We start from the raw sequence: 23,843 nt of genomic DNA, 5'->3' as shown, positions 1-23,843 counted from the left end.
TGGCGAAAATCTTTAGTTGCCTGCAAGTAGAACTTGAGGGCACGAACTACATCCAGATTGTGTAGAAGACGTTCCTTCTTTGAAGAAGGATTTGGGCACAAGGATGGAACAACAATCTCTTGATTGATGTTCCTGTTAGTGACTACCTTAGGTAAGAACCCAGGTTTAGTACGCAGAACTACCTTGTCTGAGTGAAAAATCAGATAAGGAGAATCACAATGTAAGGCTGATAACTCAGAGACTCTTCGAGCCGAGGAAATAGCCATTAAAAACAGAACTTTCCAAGATAACAATTTTATATCAATGGAATGAAGGGGTTCAAACGGAACACCCTGTAAAACGTTAAGAACTAAGTTTAAACTCCATGGCGGAGCAACAGCTTTAAACACAGGCTTGATCCTAGCTAAAGCCTGACAAAAAGCCTGGACGTCTGGATTTTCTGACAGACGCCTGTGTAACCAGATGGACAGAGCTGAAATCTGTCCCTTTAATGAACTAGCTGATAAACCCTTTTCTAAACCTTCTTGTAGAAAAGACAATATCCTAGCGATCCTAACCTTACTCCAGGAGTAACCTTTGGATTCGCACCAGTATAGGTATTTACGCCATATTTTATGGTAAATCCTTCTGGTAACAGGCTTCCTAGCCTGTATCAGGGTATCAATAACCGACTCAGAAAAACCACGTTTTGATAAAATCAAGCGTTCAATTTCCAAGCAGTCAGCTTCAGAGAAGTTAGATTTTGATGTTTGAATGGACCCTGTATCAGAAGGTCCTGTCTTAGAGGTAGAGACCAAGGCGGACAGGATGACATGTCCACTAGATCTGCATACCAAGTCCTGCGTGGCCATGCAGGCGCTATTAGAATCACTGATGCTCTCTCCTGTTTGATTTTGGCAATCAATCGAGGAAGCAGCGGGAAGGGTGGAAACACATAAGCCATCCCGAAGTTCCAAGGTGCTGTCAAAGCATCTATCAGAACCGCTCCCGGATCCCTGGATCTGGACCCGTAGCGAGGAAGTTTGGCGTTCTGGCGAGACGCCATGAGATCTATCTCTGGTTTGCCCCAACGTCGAAGTATTTGGGCAAAGACCTCCGGATGAAGTTCCCACTCCCCCGGATGAAAAGTCTGGCGACTCAAGAAATCCGCCTCCCAGTTCTCCACTCCCGGGATGTGGATTGCTGACAGGTGGCAAGAGTGAGACTCTGCCCAGCGAATTATCCTTGATACTTCCATCATTGCTAGGGAGCTTCTTGTCCCTCCCTGATGGTTGATGTAAGCTACAGTCGTGATGTTGTCCGACTGAAACCTGATGAACCCCCGAGTTGTTAATTGGGGCCAAGCCAGAAGGGCATTGAGAACTGCTCTCAATTCCAGAATGTTTATTGGAAGGAGACTCTCCTCCTGATTCCATAGTCCCTGAGCCTTCAGAGAATTCCAGACAGCGCCCCAACCTAGTAGGCTGGCGTCTGTTGTTACAATTGTCCAGTCTGGCCTGCTGAATGGCATCCCCCTGGACAGGTGTGGCCGATAAAGCCACCATAGAAGAGAATTTCTGGTCTCTTGATTCAGATTCAGAGTAGGGGACAAATCTGAGTAATCCCCATTCCACTGACTTAGCATGCACAATTGCAGCGGTCTGAGGTGTAGGCGTGCAAAAGGTACTATGTCCATTGCCGCTACCATTAAGCCGATCACCTCCATGCATTGAGCTACTGACGGGTGTTGAATGGAATGAAGGACACGGCATGCATTTTGAAGCTTTGTTAACCTGTCTTCTGTCAGGTAAATCTTCATTTCTACAGAATCTATAAGAGTCCCCAAGAATGGAACTCTTGTGAGAGGAAAAAGAGAACTCTTCTTTTCGTTCACTTTCCATCCATGCGACCTTAGAAATGCCAGAACTAGCTCTGTATGAGACTTGGCAGTTTGAAAGCTTGAAGCTTGTATTAGAATGTCGTCTAGGTACGGAGCTACCGAAATCCCTCGCGGTCTTAGTACCGCCAGAAGGGCACCCAGAACCTTTGTGAAGATTCTTGGAGCCGTAGCCAATCCGAATGGAAGAGCTACAAACTGGTAGTGCCTGTCTAAGAAGGCAAACCTTAGATACCGGTGATGATCTTTGTGGATCGGTATGTGAAGGTAAGCATCTTTTAAATCCACTGTGGTCATGTACTGACCCTTTTGGATCATGGGTAAGATTGTCCGAATAGTTTCCATTTTGAACGATGGAACTCTTAGGAATTTGTTTAGAATCTTTAAATCTAAGATTGGCCTGAAAGTTCCCTCTTTTTTGGGGACCACAAACAGGTTTGAGTAGAACCCTTGTCCTTGTTCCGACCGCGGAACCGGATGGATCACACCCATTAATAACAGATCTTGTACACAGCGTAGAAACGCTTCTTTCTTTATCTGGTTTGTTGACAACCTTGACAGATGAAATCTCCCTCTTGGGGGAGATAATTTGAAGTCTAGAAGGTATCCCTGAGATATGATCTCTAGTGCCCAGGGATCCTGAACATCTCTTGCCCAGGCCTGGGCGAAGAGAGAAAGTCTGCCCCCCACTAGATCCGGTCCCGGATCGGGGGCTTTCGGTTCATGCTGTCTTTGGGGCAGCAGTAGGTTTCCTGGCCTGCTTGCTCTTGTTCCAGGACTGGTTAGGCTTCCAGCCTTGCCTGTAACGAGCAACAGCTCCTTCCTGTTTTGGTGCAGTGGAGGTTGATGCTGCTCCTGTTTTGAAATTCCGAAAGGGACGAAAATTAGACTGTCTAGCCTTAGCTTTGGCTTTGTCTTGAGGTAGGGCGTGGCCCTTACCTCCTGTAATGTCAGCGATAATTTCTTTCAAACCGGGCCCAAATAAAGACTGCCCCTTGAAAGGTATATTAAGTAATTTGGACTTAGAAGTAACATCAGCTGACCAGGATTTTAGCCACAGCGCCCTACGTGCCTGTATGGCGAATCCTGAGTTCTTAGCCGTAAGCTTTGTTAAATGTACTACGGCCTCCGAAATGAATGAATTAGCTAGTTTAAGGACTCTAAGCCTGTCCGTAATGTCGTCTAGCGTAGATGAACTAAGGTTCTCTTCCAGAGACTCAATCCAAAATGCTGCCGCAGCCGTAATCGGCGCGATACATGCAAGGGGTTGCAATATAAAACCTTGTTGAACAAACATTTTCTTAAGGTAACCCTCTAATTTTTTATCCATTGGATCTGAAAAAGCACAGCTATCCTCCACCGGGATAGTGGTACGCTTAGCTAAAGTAGAAACTGCTCCCTCCACCTTAGGGACCGTTTGCCATAAGTCCCGAGTGGTGGCGTCTATTGGAAACATCTTTCTAAATATTGGAGGGGGTGAGAACGGCACACCGGGTCTATCCCACTCCTTAGTAACAATTTCAGTTAGTCTCTTAGGTATAGGAAAAACGTCAGTACTCGCCGGTACCGCAAAGTATTTATCCAACCTACACAGTTTCTCTGGTATTGCAACGGTGTTACAATCATTGAGAGCTGCTAAGACCTCCCCTAGTAATACACGGAGGTTCTCCAATTTAAATTTAAAATTTGAAATATCTGAATCCAATCTGTTTGGATCAGAACCGTCACCCACAGAATGAAGCTCTCCGTCCTCATGCTCTGCAAGCTGTGACGCAGTATCAGACATGGCCCTAGTATTGTCAGCGCACTCTGTTCTCACCCCAGAGTGATCACGCTTGCCTCTTAGTTCTGGTAATTTAGACAAAACTTCAGTCATAACAGTAGCCATATCTTGTAATGTTATCTGTAATGGCCGCCCAGATGTACTAGGCGCCATAATATCACGCACCTCCCGGGCGGGAGATGCAGGTACTGCCGCGTGAGGCGAGTTAGTCGGCATAACTCTCCCCTCGCTGTTTGGTGAAATTTGTTCACATTGTACAGATTGACTTTTATTTAAAGTAGCATCAATACAGTTAGTACATAAATTTCTATTGGGCTCCACCTTGGCATTGGAACAAATGACACAGATATCTTCCTCTGAGTCAGACATGTTTAACACACTAGCAATAAACTTGCAACTTGGTTATAATCTTTTTTAGCAAAAACGTACTGTGCCTCAAAGAGGTACTAAACGATTAAATGACAGTTGAAATAATGAACTGAAAAACAGTTATAGCATCAAACTTTAAAACAACACAACTTTTAGCAAAGGTTTGTTCCCATTAGTAAAATAACAATAATTAAATTTGACATAAAAATTACAGAGCAACGTTTTTATTCACAGTCAATATAAAATTCTCACAGCTCTGCTGAGAGAATCTACCTCCCTCCAAAGAAGTTTGAAGACCCCTGAGATCTGTCAGAGATGAACCGGATCATGCAGGAAATATAAGAGTAACTGACTGGAATTTTTTGATGCGTAGCAAAGAGCGCCAAAAACGGCCCCTCCCCCTCACACACAGCAGTGAAGAGAAACGAAACTGTCACAATTAAAAGCAAACAACTGCCAAGTGGAAAATAATGCCCAAATATTTATTCACTCAGTACCTCAGCAATGTAAACGATTCTACATTCCAGCAAAAACGTTTAACATGATAAATACTTATTAAAAGGATTAGTGACTTTTAACAGAGTAGTTCCGGTGAAATACCATCCCCAGAATACTGAAGTGTATACATACATGTCATTATAACGGTATGGCAGGATTTTCTCATCAATTCCATTCAGAAAATAAAAACTGCTACATACCTCAATGCAGATTCATCTGCCCGCTGTCCCCTGATCTGAAGCTTTTACCTCCCTCAGATGGCCGAGAACAGCAATATGATCTTAACTACTCCGGTTAAAATCATAGTAAAAAACTCTGGCAGATTCTTCCTCAAACTCTGCCAGAGAAGTAATAACACGCTCCGGTGCTATTGTAAAATAACAAACTTTTGATTGAAGTCATAAAAACTAAGTATAATCACCATAGTCCTCTCACACATCCTATCTAGTCGTTGGGTGCAAGAGAATGACTGGGACTGACGTAGAGGGGAGGAGCTATATGCAGCTCTGCTGGGTGAATCCTCTTGCATTTCCTGTTGGGGAGGAGTTATATCCCAGAAGTAATGATGACCCGTGGACTGATCACACATAACAGAAGAAAACTTTTTATTCATTAAACTTAGTTTGATGATGATGCAGTCTGTTGTGTGATTATTTTATTAGGTGCTGTTAGCAAATGTTTTTGTTCATTAAACTTAGTTTGATGATGATACAATCTATATTATTAGGTTTATAATGTTGTTTAGCATTTAAAGTCTTCATTTCAAAGCTTTAAAAATAATGTATTAGGTCTTACTTATGAAAATTTTGAGAGGAGCCTGGAACCTAACTCCCTCACTTCCCATTGACTTATATTATAAACTGGGTTTCAGTTTACAACGGTTTCGATTTACAACCATTCCTCCTGGAATCTAACCCCGGCGTAAACTGAGGGCATACAATTTTTAACCGATATTAAGCTAAAATGAGTTAGTATTAAAAATGTCCATTATATACATTTATGTTAAATTATGTAATTAATTTGTGCTTCAGATAGCAGAAAAAAAGAATTTATGCTTACCTGATAAATTACTTTCTCCAACGGTGTGTCCGGTCCACGGCGACATCCATTACTTGTGGGAATATTCTCTTCCCCAACAGGAAATGGCAAAGAGCACAGCAAAAGCAGCCCATATAGCCCCTCCTCAGGATCCGCCCCCCAGTCATTCAACCGACGGTTAGGAGAAAAAAGGAGAAACTATAGGGTGCCGTGGTGACTGTAGTGTATAGAGAAAGAAATTTTTTCAAACCTGATTAAAAAACCAGGGCGGGCCGTGGACCGGACACACCGTTGGAGAAAGTAATTTATCAGGTAAGCATAAATTCTGTTTTCTCCAACATTGGTGTGTCCGGTCCACGGCGTCATCCATTACTTGTGGGAACCAATACCAAAGCTTTAGGACACGGATGAAGGGAGGGAGCCAATCAGGTTACCTAGACAGAAGGCACCACGTCTTGCAAAACCTTTCTCCCAAAAATAGCCTCCGAAGAAGCATAAGTATCAAATTTGTAGAATTTGGCAAAAGTGTGCAGAGAAGACCAAGTCGCTGCCTTACATATCTGATCAACAGAAGCCTCGTTCTTGAAGGCCCAAGTGGAAGCCACAGCCCTAGTAGAGTGAGCTGTGATTCGTTCAGGAGGCTGCCGTCCGGCAGTCTCATAAGCCAATCGGATGATGCTTTTCAGCCAAAAAGAAAGAGAGATAGCAGTAGCTTTTTGTCCTCTTACCAGAGTAAACGACAAACAAAGATGAGGTTTGTCTGAAATCCTTTGTTGCATCTAAATAGAACTTTAAAGCGCGGACCACATCTAAATTGTGTAACAAACGTTCCTTCTTTGAAACTGGATTCGGACACAGAGAAGGAACAACTATTTCCTGGTTAATATTCTTGTTAGAGACTACTTTTGGAAGAAAACCAGGTTTAGTACGCAAAACAACCTTATCTGAATGGAACACCAGATAAGGTGGATCACACTGCAAGGCAGATAATTCAGAAACTCTTCTAGCAGAAGAGATAGCAACCAAAAACAGGACTTTCCAAGATAGTAACTTGATATCTATGGAATGTAAAGGTTCAAACGGAACCCCTTGAAGAACTGAAAGAACTAAATTTAGACTCCAAGGAGGAGTCATGGGTCTGTAAACAGGCTTGATTCTGACCAAAGCCTGTACAAAAGCTTGTACATCTGGCACAGCTGCCAGTCGTTTGTGTAACAAAACAGATAAAGCAGAAATCTGTCCTTTTAGAGAACTCGCTGACAACCCTTTATCCAAACCCTCTTGGAGAAAGGAAAGAATCTTAGGAATTTTAATCTTACTCCAGGAGAATCCCTTGGATTCACACCAACAGATATATTTTTTCCATATTTTATGGTAAATCTTTCTAGTCACAGGTTTTCTGGCTTGAACCAGAGTATCTATCACTGAATTTGAAAACCCACGCTTGGATAAAATCAAGCGTTCAATTTCCAAGCAGTCAGCTGCAGAGAAACTAGATTTGGATGTTCGAATGGACCTTGTACTAGAAGATCCTGTCTCAAAGGTAGCTTCCATGGTGGAGCCGATGACATATTCACCAGGTTTGCATACCAAGTCCTGCGTGGCCACGCAGGAGCTATCAGAATCACTGAGGCCTTCTCCTGTTTGACCCTGGCTACGAGCCTGGGAAGGAGAGGAAACGGTGGGAACACATAAGCTAGGTTGAACGACCAAGGGATCCAGGGATCCTTGGGATCCCTGGATCTGGACCCGTAGCAAGGAACCTTGAAGTTCTGACGAGACGCCATCAGATCCAAGTCTGGAATGCCCCATAATTGGGTTAACTGGGCAAAGACCTCCGGGTGGAGTTCCCACTCCCCCGGATGGAAAGTCTGACGACTCAGATAATCCACCTCCCAGTTGTCTACTCCTGGGATGTGAATTGCAGATAGATGGCAGGAGTAATCCTCCGCCCATTTGATGATCTTGGATACCTCTCTCATCGCCAAGGAACTCTTTGTTCCCCCCTGATGGTTGATGTAAGCTACAGTCGTCATGTTGTCCAACTGGAATCTTATGAATCCGGCCTTCGCTAGCTGAGGCCAAGCCCGGAGAGCATTGAATATCGCTCTCAGTTCCAGAATGTTTATCGGAAGAAGAGACTCTTCCCGAGACCATAGACCCTGAGCTTTCAGGGAATCCCAGACCGCGCCCCAGCCTAATAGACTGGCGTCGGTCGTGACAATGACCCACTCTGGCCTGCGGAAACTCATCCCCTGCGACAGGTGATCCTGAGTCAACCACCAACGGAGTGAGTCTCTGGTTACCTGGTCTACTTGAATCTGTGGAGACAAGTCTGCATAGTCCCCATTCCACTGATTGAGCATGCACAGTTGTAATGGTCTTAGATGAATTTGAGCAAAAGGAACTATGTCCATTGCTGCAACCATCAATCCTACTACTTCCATGCACTGAGCTATGGAAGGCTGCAGAATAGAGTGAAGAACTTGAACAGCGTTTAGAAGCTTTGACTTTCTGACTTCTGTCAGGAAGATCTTCATTTCTAAAGAATCTATTATTGTTCCCAAAAAGGGAACTCTTGTTGACGGAGACAGGGAACTCTTTTCTACGTTCACCTTCCACCCATGAGATCTGAGAAAGGCTAGAACAATGTCTGTATGAGCCTTTGCCTTGGAAAGAGACGACGCTTGAATTAGAATGTCGTCTAGATAAGGTGCTACTGCAATGCCCCTCGGTCTTAGAACCGCCAGAAGGGACCCTAGCACCTTTGTGAAAATTCTGGGAGCAGTGGATAAACCGAACGGGAGAGCCACGAACTGGAAATGTTTGTCCAGAAAGGCGAACCTTAGGAACTGATGATGATTTTTGTGGATAGGAATATGTAGGTACGCATCCTTTAAATCCACGGTAGTCATATATTGACCCTCCTGGATTGTAGGTAAAATTGTTCGAATGGTTTCCATTTTGAACGATGGAACTCTGAGAAACTTGTTAGAATTTTTAAATCCAGAATTGGCCTGAAAGTTCCCTCTTTTTTGGGAACTACAAACAGGTTTGAGTAAAACCCCTGACCTTGTTCCACTGTTGGAACTGGGTGTATCACTCCTATCTTTACCAGGTCTTCTACACAATGTAAGAATGCCTGTCTCTTTATTTGGTCTGAAGATAAGCGAGACATGTGGAACCTCCCCCTTGGAGGAAGTTCCTTGAATTCTAGAAGATAACCCTGAGAGACTATTTCTAGTGCCCAGGGATCCGGAACATCTCTTGCCCAAGCCTGAGCAAAGAGAGAGAGTCTGCCCCCTACTAGATCCGGTCCCGGATCGGGGGCTACCCCTTCATGCTGTCTTGGTAGCAGCAGCAGGCTTCTTGGCCTGTTTACCCTTGTTCCAGCCTTGCATTGGTTTCCAAGCTGGCTTAGCCTGGGAAGTGTTACCCTCTTGTCTAGAGGCTGCAGAGTTAGAAGCCGGTCCTTTCCTGAAATTACGAAAGGAACGAAAATTGGACTTATTCTTAGCCTTGAAAGGCCTATCTGTGGGAGGGCATGGCCCTTCCTCCCAGTGATGTCTGAAATAATTTCTTTCAATTCTGGCCCAAAAAGGGTCTTACCTTTGAAAGGGATATTAAGCAATTTTGTCTTGGAAGATACATCCGCCGACCAAGACTTTAGTCAGAGCGCTCTGCGCGCCACAATTGCAAACCCTGAATTTTTTGCCGTAATCTTGCTAATTGCAAAGCGGCATCTAAAATAAAGGAATTAGCTAACTTAAGTGCGTGAATTCTGTCCATGACTTCCTCATATGGAGTCTCCTTATTGAGCGACTTTTCTGGTTCATCGAACCAGAAACACGCCGCCGTAGTGACAGGAATAATGCACGAAATAGGTTGGAGGAAGTAACCTTGCTGAACAAAAATCTTTTTAAGCAAACCCTCCAATTTTTTATCCATAGGATCTTTGAAAGCACAATTGTCCTCAATGGGAATAGTTGTGCATTTGGCTAGCGTAGAAACTGCCCCCTCAACCTTAGGGACTGTTTGCCATGTGTCCTTCCTTGGGTCGACCATAGGGAACAATTTCTTAAATATAGGAGATGGGACAAAAGGTATGCCTGGCTTCTCCCACTCCTTAGTCACTATGTCCGCCACCCTTTTAGGTATCGGAAAGGCATCAGGGTGCACCAGGACCTCTAGGAATTTGTCCATCTTGCACAATTTTTCTGGAATGACCAAAGAGTCACAATCATCCAGCGTAGTTAGTACCTCCTTAAGTAATGAACGGAGATGCTCTAACTTAAATTTAAACGTCACAACATCAGGTTCTGCCTGTTGAGAAATTCTTCCTGAATCAGAAAGTTCTCCCTCCGACAAACCCTCCCTCACTGCCACTTCTGACTGGTGTGAGGGTATGACAGATAAATTATCGTCAGCGCCTTCTTGCTCCACTGTATTTAAAACTGAGCAATCACGCTTTCTTTGAAATGCTGGCATTTTGGATAAAATATTAGCTATGGAATTATTCATTACTGCCGTTAATTGTTGCATAGTAACAAGCATTGGCGTGCTAGATGTACTAGGGGTCGCCTGCGCGGGCATAACTGGTATTGACACAGAAGGAGAGGATGAAGAACTATCCCCACTACCATCATTTGAGGAATCATCTTGGGCAACCTTATTAAATGTGACAGTACTGTCCTTACTTTGTCTGGACGCCATGGCACAATTATCACATACATTTGAAGGGGGGACCACCTTGGCCTCCATACATACAGAACATGTTCTATCTGAAGGTACAGACATGTTAGACAGGCTTACACAGGGTAATAATGCAAAAAAAAACGTTTTTAAGCAAAACCGTTACTGTCTCTTTAAATGTTAAACAGAGCACACTTTATTTCTGAATGTGTGAAAAACTATGAAGCAAATATTATCCAATCTTTACCAAATTTTCACCCTAGTGTCTTAATGCTTTAAAAGTATTGCACCCCAATTTTCAAGCTTGTAACCCCTTAAATGAGGAAACCGGAGCTGTTTTATCAATTTGCAATTGTAACTCCACTACAGTCCCAGCCACAGCGTTTGCTGCGACTTCACCTATCCTTGGGGGTTATACAATACCCAAATAAGCCTTCCAGGAACGTTTTCAATGACCACCAGACCCTCTCACATGAAGCTGCATGCACTGCATCCAAAAGAAAGTGCGCAATTATGGCGCGAAAATGAGGCTCAGCCTACTATAGTGAAAGGCCCTTCCTGACTGGGAAGGTGTCTAAACTAATGCCTGGCGCCTAAAAACGTTCCCACACGCTAAAAGTTTTGAAAATCACTTAAAATCTCATAAAATACTTAAATAAATCAATCGATTTAGCCCACAAGAGTGTCAACCAGTATATAGCCCATAATAAGACTTTCATTCTGTTAAGAGTCTAAGAAAATGGCTTACCGATCCCAAAGAGGGAAAATGACAGTCTTCTAGCATTACACAGTCTTGTTAGAAATTGGACTAGTCATACCTTGAGCAGAAAAGTCTGCAAACTGTTCCCCCCAACTGAAGTTCTCTGGGCTCAACAGTCCTGCGTGGGAACAGCAATTGATCTTAGTTACTGCTGCTAAAATCCAACTCCTCTTTTAAACAGAACTCTTCATCCTTTTCTGTTTTAGAGTAAATAGTACAAACTGGCACTATTTTAAAATAACAAACTCTTGATAGAAGAATAAAAAACTACAACTAAACACCACATACTCTTCACCATCTCCGTGGAGATGCTACTTGTTCAGAGCGGCAAAGAGAATGACTGGGGGGCAGAGCCCGAGGAGGGGCTATATGGGCAGCTTTTGCAGTGCTCTTTGCCATTTCCTGTTGGGGAAGAGAATATTCCCACAAGTAATGGATGACGCCGTGGACCGGACACACCAATGTTGGAGAAATTATATATTACACTGCCTCCACCCGGCTACTTGATAATGTCATTACCGATTATTGTTTAAGGGGCCTCTCGTGTACCTTTAAGCAGCCACTTTGTGAAAGCAGAGTACATTCAAAATTATTCAGCTGACTCTTAAAGGGATACTGATCCCAATTTTTCTTCTTTCATGATTCAGATAGAGCATGCAATTTTAAGCAACTTTCTTATTTACTCCGATTATCAATTTGTCTTCATTCTCTTGGTATCTTTATTTGAAAAGCAGGATTGTAAAGCTTACGAGCCAGCCCACCTTTGGTTCAGCACCTGGGTACAGCTTGCTGATTGTGGCTAAATGTAAATTTGAGTTCAGTAACACTGAACATTATTGTTCTCACACTTTCCCGTTTATACATATAACGAAGTTGTATCTGGGGCAGACTTATAATAGAGGGTGAAGGAATAAAACACAAGGAAAAAGGACTGGGCTTCATCTAAAGAAATTGAGTTACCAGTAAATCTAAATCTAATTTTTCACTATAGTTATAGTGTGAAAACACATGACGTAGAATTCTGTATATTTGGGTCTGTGCCAAAGCTGTTTTATAATAAATTTGTCATTTAAATTGTTACTATCCAGGAAGGGGATAGTTTCACAGTGAGGCTTTGGAGATTAGATTCAGCGCTTCACCCATACTACTGTTCCAAAGCTAAACCACTGCAGAGAGATCCAGGCTTAGCATGTAGGGAAGAACACTTTATTAGAGTGTCAGGGTATGCACCAGCTAGCCTCATAGCAGCAGGATATGTGGTCTGAACCCTTGTACTCAGTAATTGTTCTGAATTGGAGCAGAGCTTCAGGTCTTGATATTGCCCAAAGGAAGAAAATTGAGAGTGTAAGAACAGGAGGGGAGATGTGAAAGATAATGTTAGACTATATTCTGCCTAAGTAATTATTCTTATGTAGTCTATGATTAAGTATGATCTAATGTAATCTATGATTAAGTGCCACTAGGGAGCGTGAAACGCGTAAGACGATTCTCCATGTCTGTTTGCCTTGTCTGGGCTATTCTTTTTTTATGACTTATACTCAATAAATTTTGGATTTTTAATTTTACTCCAAGCAGTGCCTGCATCTTCTTTCTTGAAATATTCTAATGTACTAAATTGTACTTTATGTGCTGTAACAACAAAATGTTAACAAAATATAAAAATAAAAAAATCTGAAACTCCTCATAATCATTCTAGTCACAGAATAAATGTTATAATATCTGCTAGTAATGGGACAGCTGGGTTGCAGACTAGACAATTCTGAGTCCTTACCAAGCAGGGCAGCAAAGATGGGAAAGTTGCTCATCTTGAGACCCAGCTGCTTGGCTACTTCCTGCATCAGAAACTGGTTGGTCGTGAGGTTCTTCCCATTCCAACTGAGTTTGAGTGCATGGGAGCTGTAGTACGATGGGATGTTGCAAAGTGCATACTCTGAGTCATGAGCTATGAGACCATGGAAGCCATTCTCACGGAAGAAGGACACCACTTCCAAATGATGATCTTCCAAGCTCTGAAACACCTGAAACAAGAGAAGGGGACAAACTTGTACTAGATGGAATCATACAATGTGTTTACTGAATTGCCCTCTTGCTGTCCACCTCCCCAGCTACGTTATGCTGAAGTCTAATAGATTATTTCAAATAAGGAAGGTAATTCACCAGTACAACACTCAGTTCCTTAACAACAACAAAAAATTATTAAATAATGAATACATGGAATCTTGAAGAGACATACAACAATTTGGGTTTATAATATAAAATGTTTATATGTATATGAGAATACTGCATTATATTGTCATTATTTTGACCCCTTTATCTGTAATTTAAAATGGTGGGTTTACCACTGGAACTGCACTCTGCAGACATCACAGACCTAAGCATGCTACATATATGTCCCTAACAGGTCTCATCAGTGGTGACACCAACAAAATTACAGCCATGTCTACACCAGTAACATGTTTGGCTTGGCTCTTCAACATGGCAAGTGTTAATGTATTCAGATAGATGTCACACTCAGATGGTACACGTTAATCTACTAAGTGTATGTTTGTTGAGTTGAAGAACTTAAGCTGTAGCAGAATGAAATGAACATAACCTCTGATATACACAAAACATGACAGAGAGGGATTCCACATGCTCTCAACCTAAATGTGTGTGAGAGGGATACATTTACCTATAAATTCAATTTCCTCTTATACTATTGTGATATTACACAGCAATAATGAAGACAATCAAGGCACAACATAAAATGGAAAGACTTAAAGGGACATTGTAATACTAAAAAAATGCTCTCATTTGTTACTGCAAGTTAGATTTGCTTTGGTGTCGCTTGCTAGCCAAGCTTTTAAGCTGTGCAAACGATTTAAACAGATAGGTAAAGTCCAGCCCCGGAGTTGCAGCACATTGCAGTGCCTGAGCAGGACACGGCCAGCGAGCCAATTAGGTGCGGCATACTCACATAGCCACCCTGAGGAGCAGCAATGAGTAAGCTCCAGAACAAGACAACAGATATGTGTTTAAACTCTGCATAGTTAGCAAGGGATCCTATCGTGAAAGTATAATGTTCTAACAAATGGCAGCATTTCATTTTTGTGTTAGAATGTCCCTTTAACAGCTGATAACAGCAGGTAATCTCTCACTACTCATTAAACACCAAGCTATTTCTGGACTACGAACAATAGGGGGATTACTATCTCAGAGTTTATGTTCCAACTTGTAAACACTCATCATAAAAAGAAAACTTTCCTCACCATGGAAAATAAAAAAACGCAGCTCACCAGGATGCATGCATTCATTTACATTAATAAATAACAATCAAAAAAGTAAATATGAAGTTTTTTTTTTATACAGCATGTAATGGTTACTTGAGCAAATATTAAAAGGGACTGTGTACTGGCAAATCGGTTTCTCTGTAATGTGTTGTCAATGAATTGTTATATCCACTGCAGAGTATAAAATGTACTATAAATTGTTCCTTTGTGTTTATTATTGTATATGAAATAGCTGTTTTTGTTCTTTGTTACCCCAACCCATTAAAATGGGCTGAACCTACAGGGAAACAAGATATCCTTAATTTATAATTTTCTATAAACACACAAACGTCCTTATCTTTTCTCTCTCTGTATTCCAATGACCCTATGACCAAAAACTTGCCACCGTGAAGAGAAATCGTGCAAAATTGTTTATTTAAGACCTTATATTGTAATATAGAGGTCTCACTTTAAATACAGAGCCCTGCATAATGATAAAAATTTGTGTTTCTTTGAGGAACCTCACAGTACTGACGAGACTTCCTAGATCCTCTTGCCAGAGCAGAGAGCTTTAGATCACCTAACCTTAGATAGAACAATTGAAAACTAAAATGTTATTACTCTCTCCAACCCCCCCCCCCCCACTGGGAGTGTAATTTCTTGTGCTGGCTATGTTTACATAGCATTTCTACAGTCTATACTTATGTTTTGAAATTTTCAGTATAGGTCAAGATAGGGGCAAAAGCTGATATTTAAAATATCAAAATAAAGGTACATTTTCTATTTGCAAACAATTTAATACACTCCAGCAGATAAAATGGATAACTGGTAACAAATTAAAGGAGTACAGTGCCCCTCTAAGTTAATTCCCTGGGTAAAGGTGAGAAAGTCAGTTTTCTATTGAAAGTGGATCTTTCACTGTTCAAAAAATTGTCTTTTATAAATCTGTCAAGGATACACTTCAAGGTCCATCCTAACAGGTAACGTAAGCATCCAATGGGGCCGATTTATTAAGCAGGGTATGCTGCTCATTCCACACGAACCTTCCGGCTCGCCAGAATCAGGACTTAAGTAGCAGCAGTCGTAAGACCGTTGCTTCTTAACCCGTCTGCCACTTCTGAGGTGGTAGACTGCAATTATCCCGATCAGATACGATTGGTATGATTGACATGCCCTGCTAGCGGCCGATTGGCCGCGAATGTGTAGGGGGCAGCATTGCACAAGCATTTCACAAGAAATGATAAATGCCAGATTCGCTACAGCGGATCATGTCCGCCCACCATATAATAAATCGTCCCCATTGTGTCATTTACAGCCAAAACTTAAAAAAGATTTTAAGATAATCTAAACAGATCATCAAATAGGCGCACACTGTGTGTATTGATCAGAAGCCAGTCTGCTCATCATCAGTATAGACTGACATTTTGTTTTAAGATCACTGAGACAACACGTTTAATTCTTCAACCACAACTTACATCGATAACATTTGCCTACCAACACAAATGTAAAGTTGTCTCAATTACTGGACGATGCTCATATACATAGGTGTAATAAAGTGAGCATATGAAATTCAATTCAAAGGGGTCGATTTATCAAAGTCTTCGCCAGTCTTCGCACCCCTACGACTGCAGGTTCTCATAAGAGAACCTGCAGTCCGTATTTATGAAGCATTAGACCGCTGCCTTCCTAACTCTTCTCCACCTCTTAGGTGGCGAATTTCAATCTACCTGATCTCATCCGACCGGGGAGATTGACAGCTACTGACCGCGCACGGCAAATAGCAGGCAGTAGCAGTCAATCTCCCTGGTTAGACGTTGCACAAGAGTGCAAAATTGCGTTCTTATGCAATGATGAATTCCGCCAGCGGAATTCAGTTCGCCAGAGGCGAGCTGTGGCGGACAGAGGTGCATATGTCCGCCCCTATTCGCCGTAGCTTGATAAATCAACCTCATAGATGGAGGTGCCAATAATATAGCTATATGTGAAGCAGACGACAGAAAAGCCCATAAATCCTTGACTTACACTAAGTGCCTTTGGTTCTATACAGTCTACCCTCAAGCTACGGGTTTCCAATCAGCAAGAATTCATCTCCACGACATCCCGCTTCATACAGAGAACCTGCCTTCTGTAAAAAGTCATTCAGACGTGGCATTACCAAGGGGCCCTGAAGTAAGCGACAAGCACAAAGAACACTTTGACCACATTGTATAGTGGACAACAAAAATAAGTTTAATGAAATAACAAATAAGGTTTCTGAAACAAAATAAAAGGAGATCATACTGTTTTCTGTAAAAGGACACATGAAGTTAAAAGTACTAATGAGCCACAGACATCTTTGATCGTAATTATCCTAAAATGTGCAATTAAAATTTCAGATTTATCTTGACTCCAGAAACCGCTACATGTTTAAGGGAAGCTGAAGTCTGTTTCAGGCTAAGAGGTCCATCCCTTCTAAGTGCAAACCATTGGAATTAAAGTCCTCCTCCTGTATGTGTATTGACATGATTGTTGTATATGGTGATGAAAAATGCTCCAAAAGCTAAATTCTGGTGCTGTGAAATTTTGCTATACGTCTAAGGTTTCAAGCCAAGCTATCTCCTTCAAATAGATGGCTTTACAGTTTAAAAGGGACGTGAAAACCCAGATTTCTTCTTTCATGACTACATGAATACAATTGCCTCTATTGTCAAATTTGCACCGTTCTCATGTTATTCTTTGTGGAAGCGATATCTATTGTGCACATGCCTGTCATCTAGTGCTTTTGCTAATGTAGAACATTGCTGCAAATCTGCTTCCATATAGTGCTGCAGACACGTGCGCAAACCTAAACCTGACTTCCTGCTTTTCAACAAAGAATAACTAAAAAGCAAACAAAAATTGATAACAGAAGTAAATTGGAAAGTTATATCAAATTGTGTGCTCTATGTCATTGGTTTTCAAACCTGTCCTCAAGCCTCCCCAACAGGCCAGGTTTTCAGGATTACCTTGGATGAGAGCAAGTAAAATAACCGTTTACTAATCAGCTGATTATTTCACCTGTGCTCCAGTTCAGATATCCTTATAATGTGGCCTGTTATGGAGGAATGAGGACAGGTTTGAAAACCAGTGCTCTATCTGAATTATGAAAGACTAAATTTGTGTTTTATGGAACTCTCTGCCTCGCCCCACAAGATTCTCCCCTAGTTTTGAAAGCTTCAAGCGCTCCCTAAAGACTCTACTGTTCAAGGATGCATACAACCTATGCTAATCTTACTTTATACCAGTTCCTCTCCTCCGTTGCTATCCCCTGAACCCCCTTAGCATGTAAGCCTAAGAGTCCAGCTGTTTGTAGATCACCTTCTTAAGAGCTGACTACACCAATGCAACTCTTGGCAGAGCCCTCTACCCATTTGATCCCTTTAATTGTTTTGTTGTACTCCCCTTTGTTTATAGCGCTGCAGAATTTGTTGGCGCTCTACAAATAACCGATAATAATAATAATGTCCCTTTAAGGGACACTCAAGTCAAAAAAAATTTTTTTTAGGATTTCCAATTTACTTCCATTATCAAATTTTGCACAGTCTTTTTATATCAACACTTTCTCGGCAACAAGACCCTACTGAGCATGTGCACAAGCTCACAAGGTATACGTATACTAGTCTGTGATTAGCTGATGTCAGTCACATGATACAGGGGGTCGGAAAATGAAAGAAAAAATAAATTTGCCAGAAAAAGAAACTACTGCTTATTTGAAATTCAGAGTAGGTGTAATTGCTTTGTCTTTTGATTATGCACTCGTTAATTATGCAATTCTACTGCACGTAGAGGTCCTTTAAGCTGAAAAATAACACTGATATAGCCATGTTAGGTAAAGAAAAATGAAATGCTGTTTTCACATAACCCTGTTAAAAGCTAAACAACAACACAGCATTATAAATTATCTTTTTTTTCTAGCTTCTTAAACATCAAACCGTAGCAATTATTTCCAGCATATGAGCTGCAGTTTGTAGCCATGATAACTGTTGCTGTGGAGCTAAAGATGACTGAGAACGGCTCAGTAACTAAGCAAAATAAGCTAGAAACCTGCAATCCCATTTGCTTTAAACGTGTTAAGTGTGGGCAGGTAATTGCTGCTATTGCTTGCCAACAGTATCAAGAATATCATTTTAAAGGTAGATTGTAGTTAAAAAAAAATCAAACACTATATTTCTTTATGTCATTGTCATTTTATTGGGTCACCTAACCCAAAGGTGTTACAGCTTTATTCCCACTTAAAGGGCCATGCTACCTAAATGTTGAAACACTTGAAAGTGATGCAGCATAGCTGTAAAAAGCTGACTAGAAAATATCACCTGAACATCTCTATGTAAAAAAGAAAACAGAATTTATGTTTACCTGATAAATTTCTTTCTCCAACGGTGTGTCCGGTCCACGGCTTCATCCTTACTTGTGGGATATTCTCTTCCCCTACAGGAAATGGCAAAGAGAGCACCCAGCAAGAGCTGTCCATATAGCTCCCCCTCTGGCTCCGCCCCCCAGTCATTCGACCGACGGTTAGGAGAAAAAGGAGAAACTATAGGGTGCCGTGGTGACTGTAGTGTATAAAGAAAGAAATTTTTCAAACCTGGTTAAAAACCAGGGCGGGCCGTGGACCGTACACACCGTTGGAGAAATAAATTTATCAGGTAAACATAAATTCTGTTTTCTCCAACATTGGTGTGTCCGGTCAACGGCTTCATCCTTACTTGTGGGAACCAATACCAAAGCTTTAGGACATGGATGAAGGGAGGGAGCAAACCAGGTTACCTAAACGGAAGGCACCACGGCTTGCAAAACCTTTCTCCCAAAAATAGCCTCCGAAGAAGCATAAGTATCGAATTTGTAAAATTTGGCTAAAGTATGCAGAGAAGACCAAGTCGCTGCCTTACAGATCTGATCAACAGAAGCCTCGTTCTTGAAAGCCCATGTGGAAGCCACAGCTCTAATAGAATGAGCTGTAATTCGTTCAGGAGGCTGCCGTCCGGCAGTCTCATAAGCCAATCTGATGATGCTTTTCAGCCAAAAAGAAAGAGAGGTAGCAGTAGCTTTCTGCCCTCTCCTCTTACCAGAATACACAACAAACAAAGATGATGTCTGTCTGAAATCCTTTGTTGCTTCTAAATAGAACTTTAAAGCACGGACCACATCTAGATTGTGTAACAAGCGTTCCTTCTTTGAAACTGGATTCGGACACAGAGAAGGAACAACAATTTCCTGGTTAATATTCCTGTTGGAAGCGACCTTTGGAAGAAAACCAGGCTTGGTACGTAAAACTACCTTATCTGTATGGAATACCAGATAGGGAGAAGTACACTGCAAAGCAGATAATTCAACCAAAAACAGAACTTTCCAAGATAGTAACTTAATATCTATGGAATGCATGGGTTCAAACGGAACCCCCTGAAGAACTGAAAGAACTAAATTTAGACTCCAAGGAGGAGTCATGGGTCTGTAAACAGGCTTGATTCTAACTAACGCCTGTACAAACGCCTGTACATCTGTCACTGCTGCCAGACGTTTGTGTAACAAAACAGACAGAGCAGATATCTGTCCTTTTAAGGAACTAGCTGACAAACCTTTATCCAGACTTTCTTGGAGAAAGGAAAGTATCCTAGGAATTTTAATTTTACTCCAAGGGAATCCCTTGAATTCACACCAACGGATATATTTTTGCCATATCTTATGGTAAATCTTCCTAGTTACAGGTTTTCTGGCTTGAACCAGAGTATCTATGACTGTATCTGAAAACCCACGCTTAGATAGAATCAAGCGTTCAATTTCCAAGCAGTCAGTTGGAGAGAGACTAGATTTGGATGTTCGAACGGAGCTTGTACTAAAAGATCCTGCCTCAAAGGTAGCTTCCATGGTGGAGCCGATGACATATTCACCAGGTCTGCATACCAAGTCCTGCATGGCCACGCAGGGGCTATTAGAATCACCAAGGCCTGCTCCTGTTTGATCCTGGCTACAAGCCTGGGAAGGAGAGGAAACGGTGGAAATACATAAGCTAGGTGCAGGCCTAGGCGCCACTAATGCATCCACCAGTGTCGCCTTGGGATCCCTGGATCTGGACCCGTAGCGAAGAACCTTTGCGTTCTGGCGAGACGCCATCAGATCCATATCTGGAATGCCCCATAGTTGAGTTAACTGGGCAAAAACCTCCGGGTGGAGTTCCCACTCCCCCGGATGAAAAGTCTGACGACTCAAATAATCCGCCTCCCAGTTGTCCACTCCTGGGATATGAATTGCAGATAGGTGGCAGGAGTGATCCTCCGCCCATTTGATGATCTTGGATACCTCTCTCATCGCTAAGGAACTCTTTGTTCCCCCCTGATGATTGATGTACGCTACAGTCGTCATGTTGTCCGACTGGAACCTTATGAATTTGGCCTTTGCTAGGCGAGGCCATGCCAGGAGGGCATTGAATATCGCTCTCAGTTCTAAAATGTTTATCGGGAGAAGAGACTCTTCTCGAGACCATAGACCTTGAGCTTTCAGAGAGTCCCAGACCGCACCCCAGCCTAAGAGACTGGCGTCTGTCGTGACAATGACCCATTCTGGTCTGCGGAAACTCATTCCCTGAGACAGGTGATCGTGAGACAACCACCAGCGGAGAGAATCTCTGGTTACCTGGTCTACTTGAATCTGGGGAGACAAGTCTGCATAGTCCCCATTCCACTGATTGAGCATGCACAGTTGTAATGGTCTTAGATGAATTCGAGCAAAAGGAACTATGTCCATTGCTGCAACCATCAATCCTACTACTTCCATGCACTGAGCTATGGAAGGCTGAAGAATAGAGTGAAGAACTTGACAAGCGTTTAGAAGCTTTGACTTTCTGACTTCTGTCAGGAAGATCTTCATTTCTAAAGAATCTATTATTGTTCCCAAAAAGGGAACTCTTGTTGACGGAGACAGGGAACTCTTTTCTACATTCACCTTCCACCCGTGAGATCTGAGAAAGGCTAGCACAATGTCTGTATGAGCCTTTGCTTTGGAAAGAGACGACGCTTGGATTAGAATGTCGTCTAGGTAAGGTGCTACAGCAATGCCCCTCGGTCGTAGAACCGCTAGAAGGGACCCTAGCACCTTTGTGAAGATTCTGGGAGCAGTGGCTAAACCGAACGGAAGAGCCACGAACTGGTAATGTTTGTCCATGAAGGCAAACCTCAGGAACTGATGATGATCTTTGTGGATAGGAATATGCAGGTAGGCATCCTTTAAGTCCACGGTAGTCATATATTGACCCTCCTGGATTGTTGGTAAAATTGTCTGAATGGTTTCCATTTTGAATGATGGAACTCTGAGGAATTTGTTTAGAATTTTTAGATCCAGAATTGGCCTGAAAGTTCCCTCTTTTTGGGAACTACAAACAGGTTTGAGTAAAAACCCAGACCTTGTTCCGCTGTTGGAACTGGGTTTATCACTCCCATTTTTAATAGGTCTCCTACGCAATGTAAGAATGCCTGTCTCTTTATCTGGTCTGAAGATAAGAGAGACATGTGGAACCTTCCCCTTGGAGGAAGTTCCTTGAACTCTAGAAGATACCCCTGAGAGACTATTTCTAGTGCCCAGGGATCCTGAACGTCTCTTGCCCAAGCCTGAGCGAAGAGAGAAAGTCTGCCCCCTACTAGATCCGGTCCCGGATCGGGGGCTACCCCTTCATGCTGTCTTGGTAGCAGCAGCAGGCTTCTTGGCCTGTTTACCCTTGTTCCATCCTTGCAATGGTTTCCATGCTGGCTTAGGCTGGGAAGAGTTCCCTTCTTGTCTGGAGGCCGCAGAGTTAGGATTCGGTCCGTTCCTGAAATTGCGAAAGGAACGAAAATTAGATTTGTTCTTAGCCTTGAAAGGCCTATCCTGTGGGAGGGCATGTCCCTTTCCACCAGTAATGTCTGAAATAATCTCTTTCAATTCCGGCCCGAAAAGGGTCTTACCCTTGAAAGGAATATTAAGCAATTTATTCTTGGACGACACATCCGCCGACCAGGATTTTGCGCGCCACTATTGCAAACCCTGAATTTTTCGCCGCTAACTTAGCCAATTGGAAAGCGGCATCCAAAATAAAGGAATTAGCCAACTTTAGTGCGTGAATTCTGTCCATGACTTCATCATATGGAGTCTCTTTTTGGAGCGAATTTTCTAGTTCCTCGAACCAAAAATACGCTGCCGAGGTGACAGGAATAATGCACGAGATTGGTTGAAGCAGGAAGCTTTGCTGAACAAATATCTTTTTTAGCAATCCTTCCAATTTTTTATCCATAGGATCTTTAAAAGCGCAACTGTCCTCAATAGGAATAGTTGTGCGCTTAGCTAAGGTTGACACTGCCCCCTCAACCTTAGGAACCGTTTGCCATGCGTCCCTTCTGGGGTCAACAATGGGGAACATTTTCTTGAATATAGGAGGTGGAACAAAAGGTATACCTGGCTTTTCCCACTCCTTAGTCACTATATCCGCCACCCGCTTGGGTATCGGGAAGGCATCAGCGTGCACTGGGACCTCTAAGAATTTGTCCATTTTGCACAATTTCTCTGGAATTACCAAAGAATCACAGTCATCAAGAGTAGTTAGGACCTCCTTAAGCAGGGCCCGGAGATGTTCTAACTTAAATTTAAATTTTACGACATCAGTGTCTGCCTGCTGAGAAACTTTTCCTGAATCAGAAATTTCCCCCTCAGACAGGCCCTCCCTCACTGCCAATTCAGATTGATGTGAGGGTATAACTGATAAATTGTCCTCAGCGCCAACCTGCTCATCTTCTGTATTTAAAACTGAGCTGTCGCGCTTTCTAGGGTAGGATGGCAGCTTGGATAACAGATTTGCTATTGAATTATCCATTACTGCTGTTAACTGTTGCATAGTAACAAGCATTGGTGCGCTAGATGTACTAGGTATCGCCTGCGCGGGCAAAACTGGTGTTGACACAGAAGGAGAGGATGAGGAACTATCCCCACTCCCTTCATTAGAAGAATCATCTTGGGCAATCTTATTCAATGTGGCAGTACTGTCCATACTTTGTTTGGACGCTATGACACAATTTGCACAAACATTAATTGGGGGAACCACCTTGGCTTTCATACACACAGAACATAAGCTATCTGAAGGTATAGACATGTTAGACAGAATTTGGCAGGCTAATAATGCAATAAAAGCGTTTTTAAAAAAAAGCGTTACTGTCCTTTTAAATAATAAACAGGCACACTTTATTTCTGATATATTGAAAAACAATGAAGGCAATGTCCGATTTTTACAAACTTTTTACCCCAGAGTCCTAATGCCCTGAAAGTATTGCACACCAAGTTTCAAGACTTTAACCCTTAAAATGAGCAAACCGGAGCTATTTGTTCAATTAGACAATTTTAGTACACTACAATCACAGCCACAGCCTTGCTGCGGCTTTTTACCTTCCCTGAGTTATTCAGCAATGAAATAAACCTTCCAGAGTCCGTTTTAGGATGAGACAGGACCCCTCACATGAAGCTGCATGCACTGCCATGAAAGTAAACTGCGCAATTGAGGCGCGAAAACGGGGCCTCCTTCCTCTGCATACCAGAGTGAAGGGG

The 23,843-nt window shown here is 42.4% G+C and overlaps 1 protein-coding gene across 1 annotated transcript in view; it reads right to left on the bottom strand.

The window, feature by feature from the left end:
* Positions 1-23,843, bottom strand: part of FAM120C (family with sequence similarity 120C) — a 214,320-nt gene that overhangs the window by 122,270 nt on the left and 68,207 nt on the right. Inside the window, exon 2 of the mRNA XM_053695997.1 lies at positions 12,788-13,034. Coding sequence (XP_053551972.1) covers positions 12,788-13,034 — 247 coding nt within the window. The remainder of the gene's footprint in view (positions 1-12,787; positions 13,035-23,843) is intronic.

This window comes from Bombina bombina, chromosome 12, assembly GCF_027579735.1.
Source record: "Bombina bombina isolate aBomBom1 chromosome 12, aBomBom1.pri, whole genome shotgun sequence".
Lineage (NCBI taxonomy): Eukaryota > Metazoa > Chordata > Amphibia > Anura > Bombinatoridae > Bombina > Bombina bombina.
This window is presented reverse-complemented; position numbering and strand designations above follow the sequence as displayed.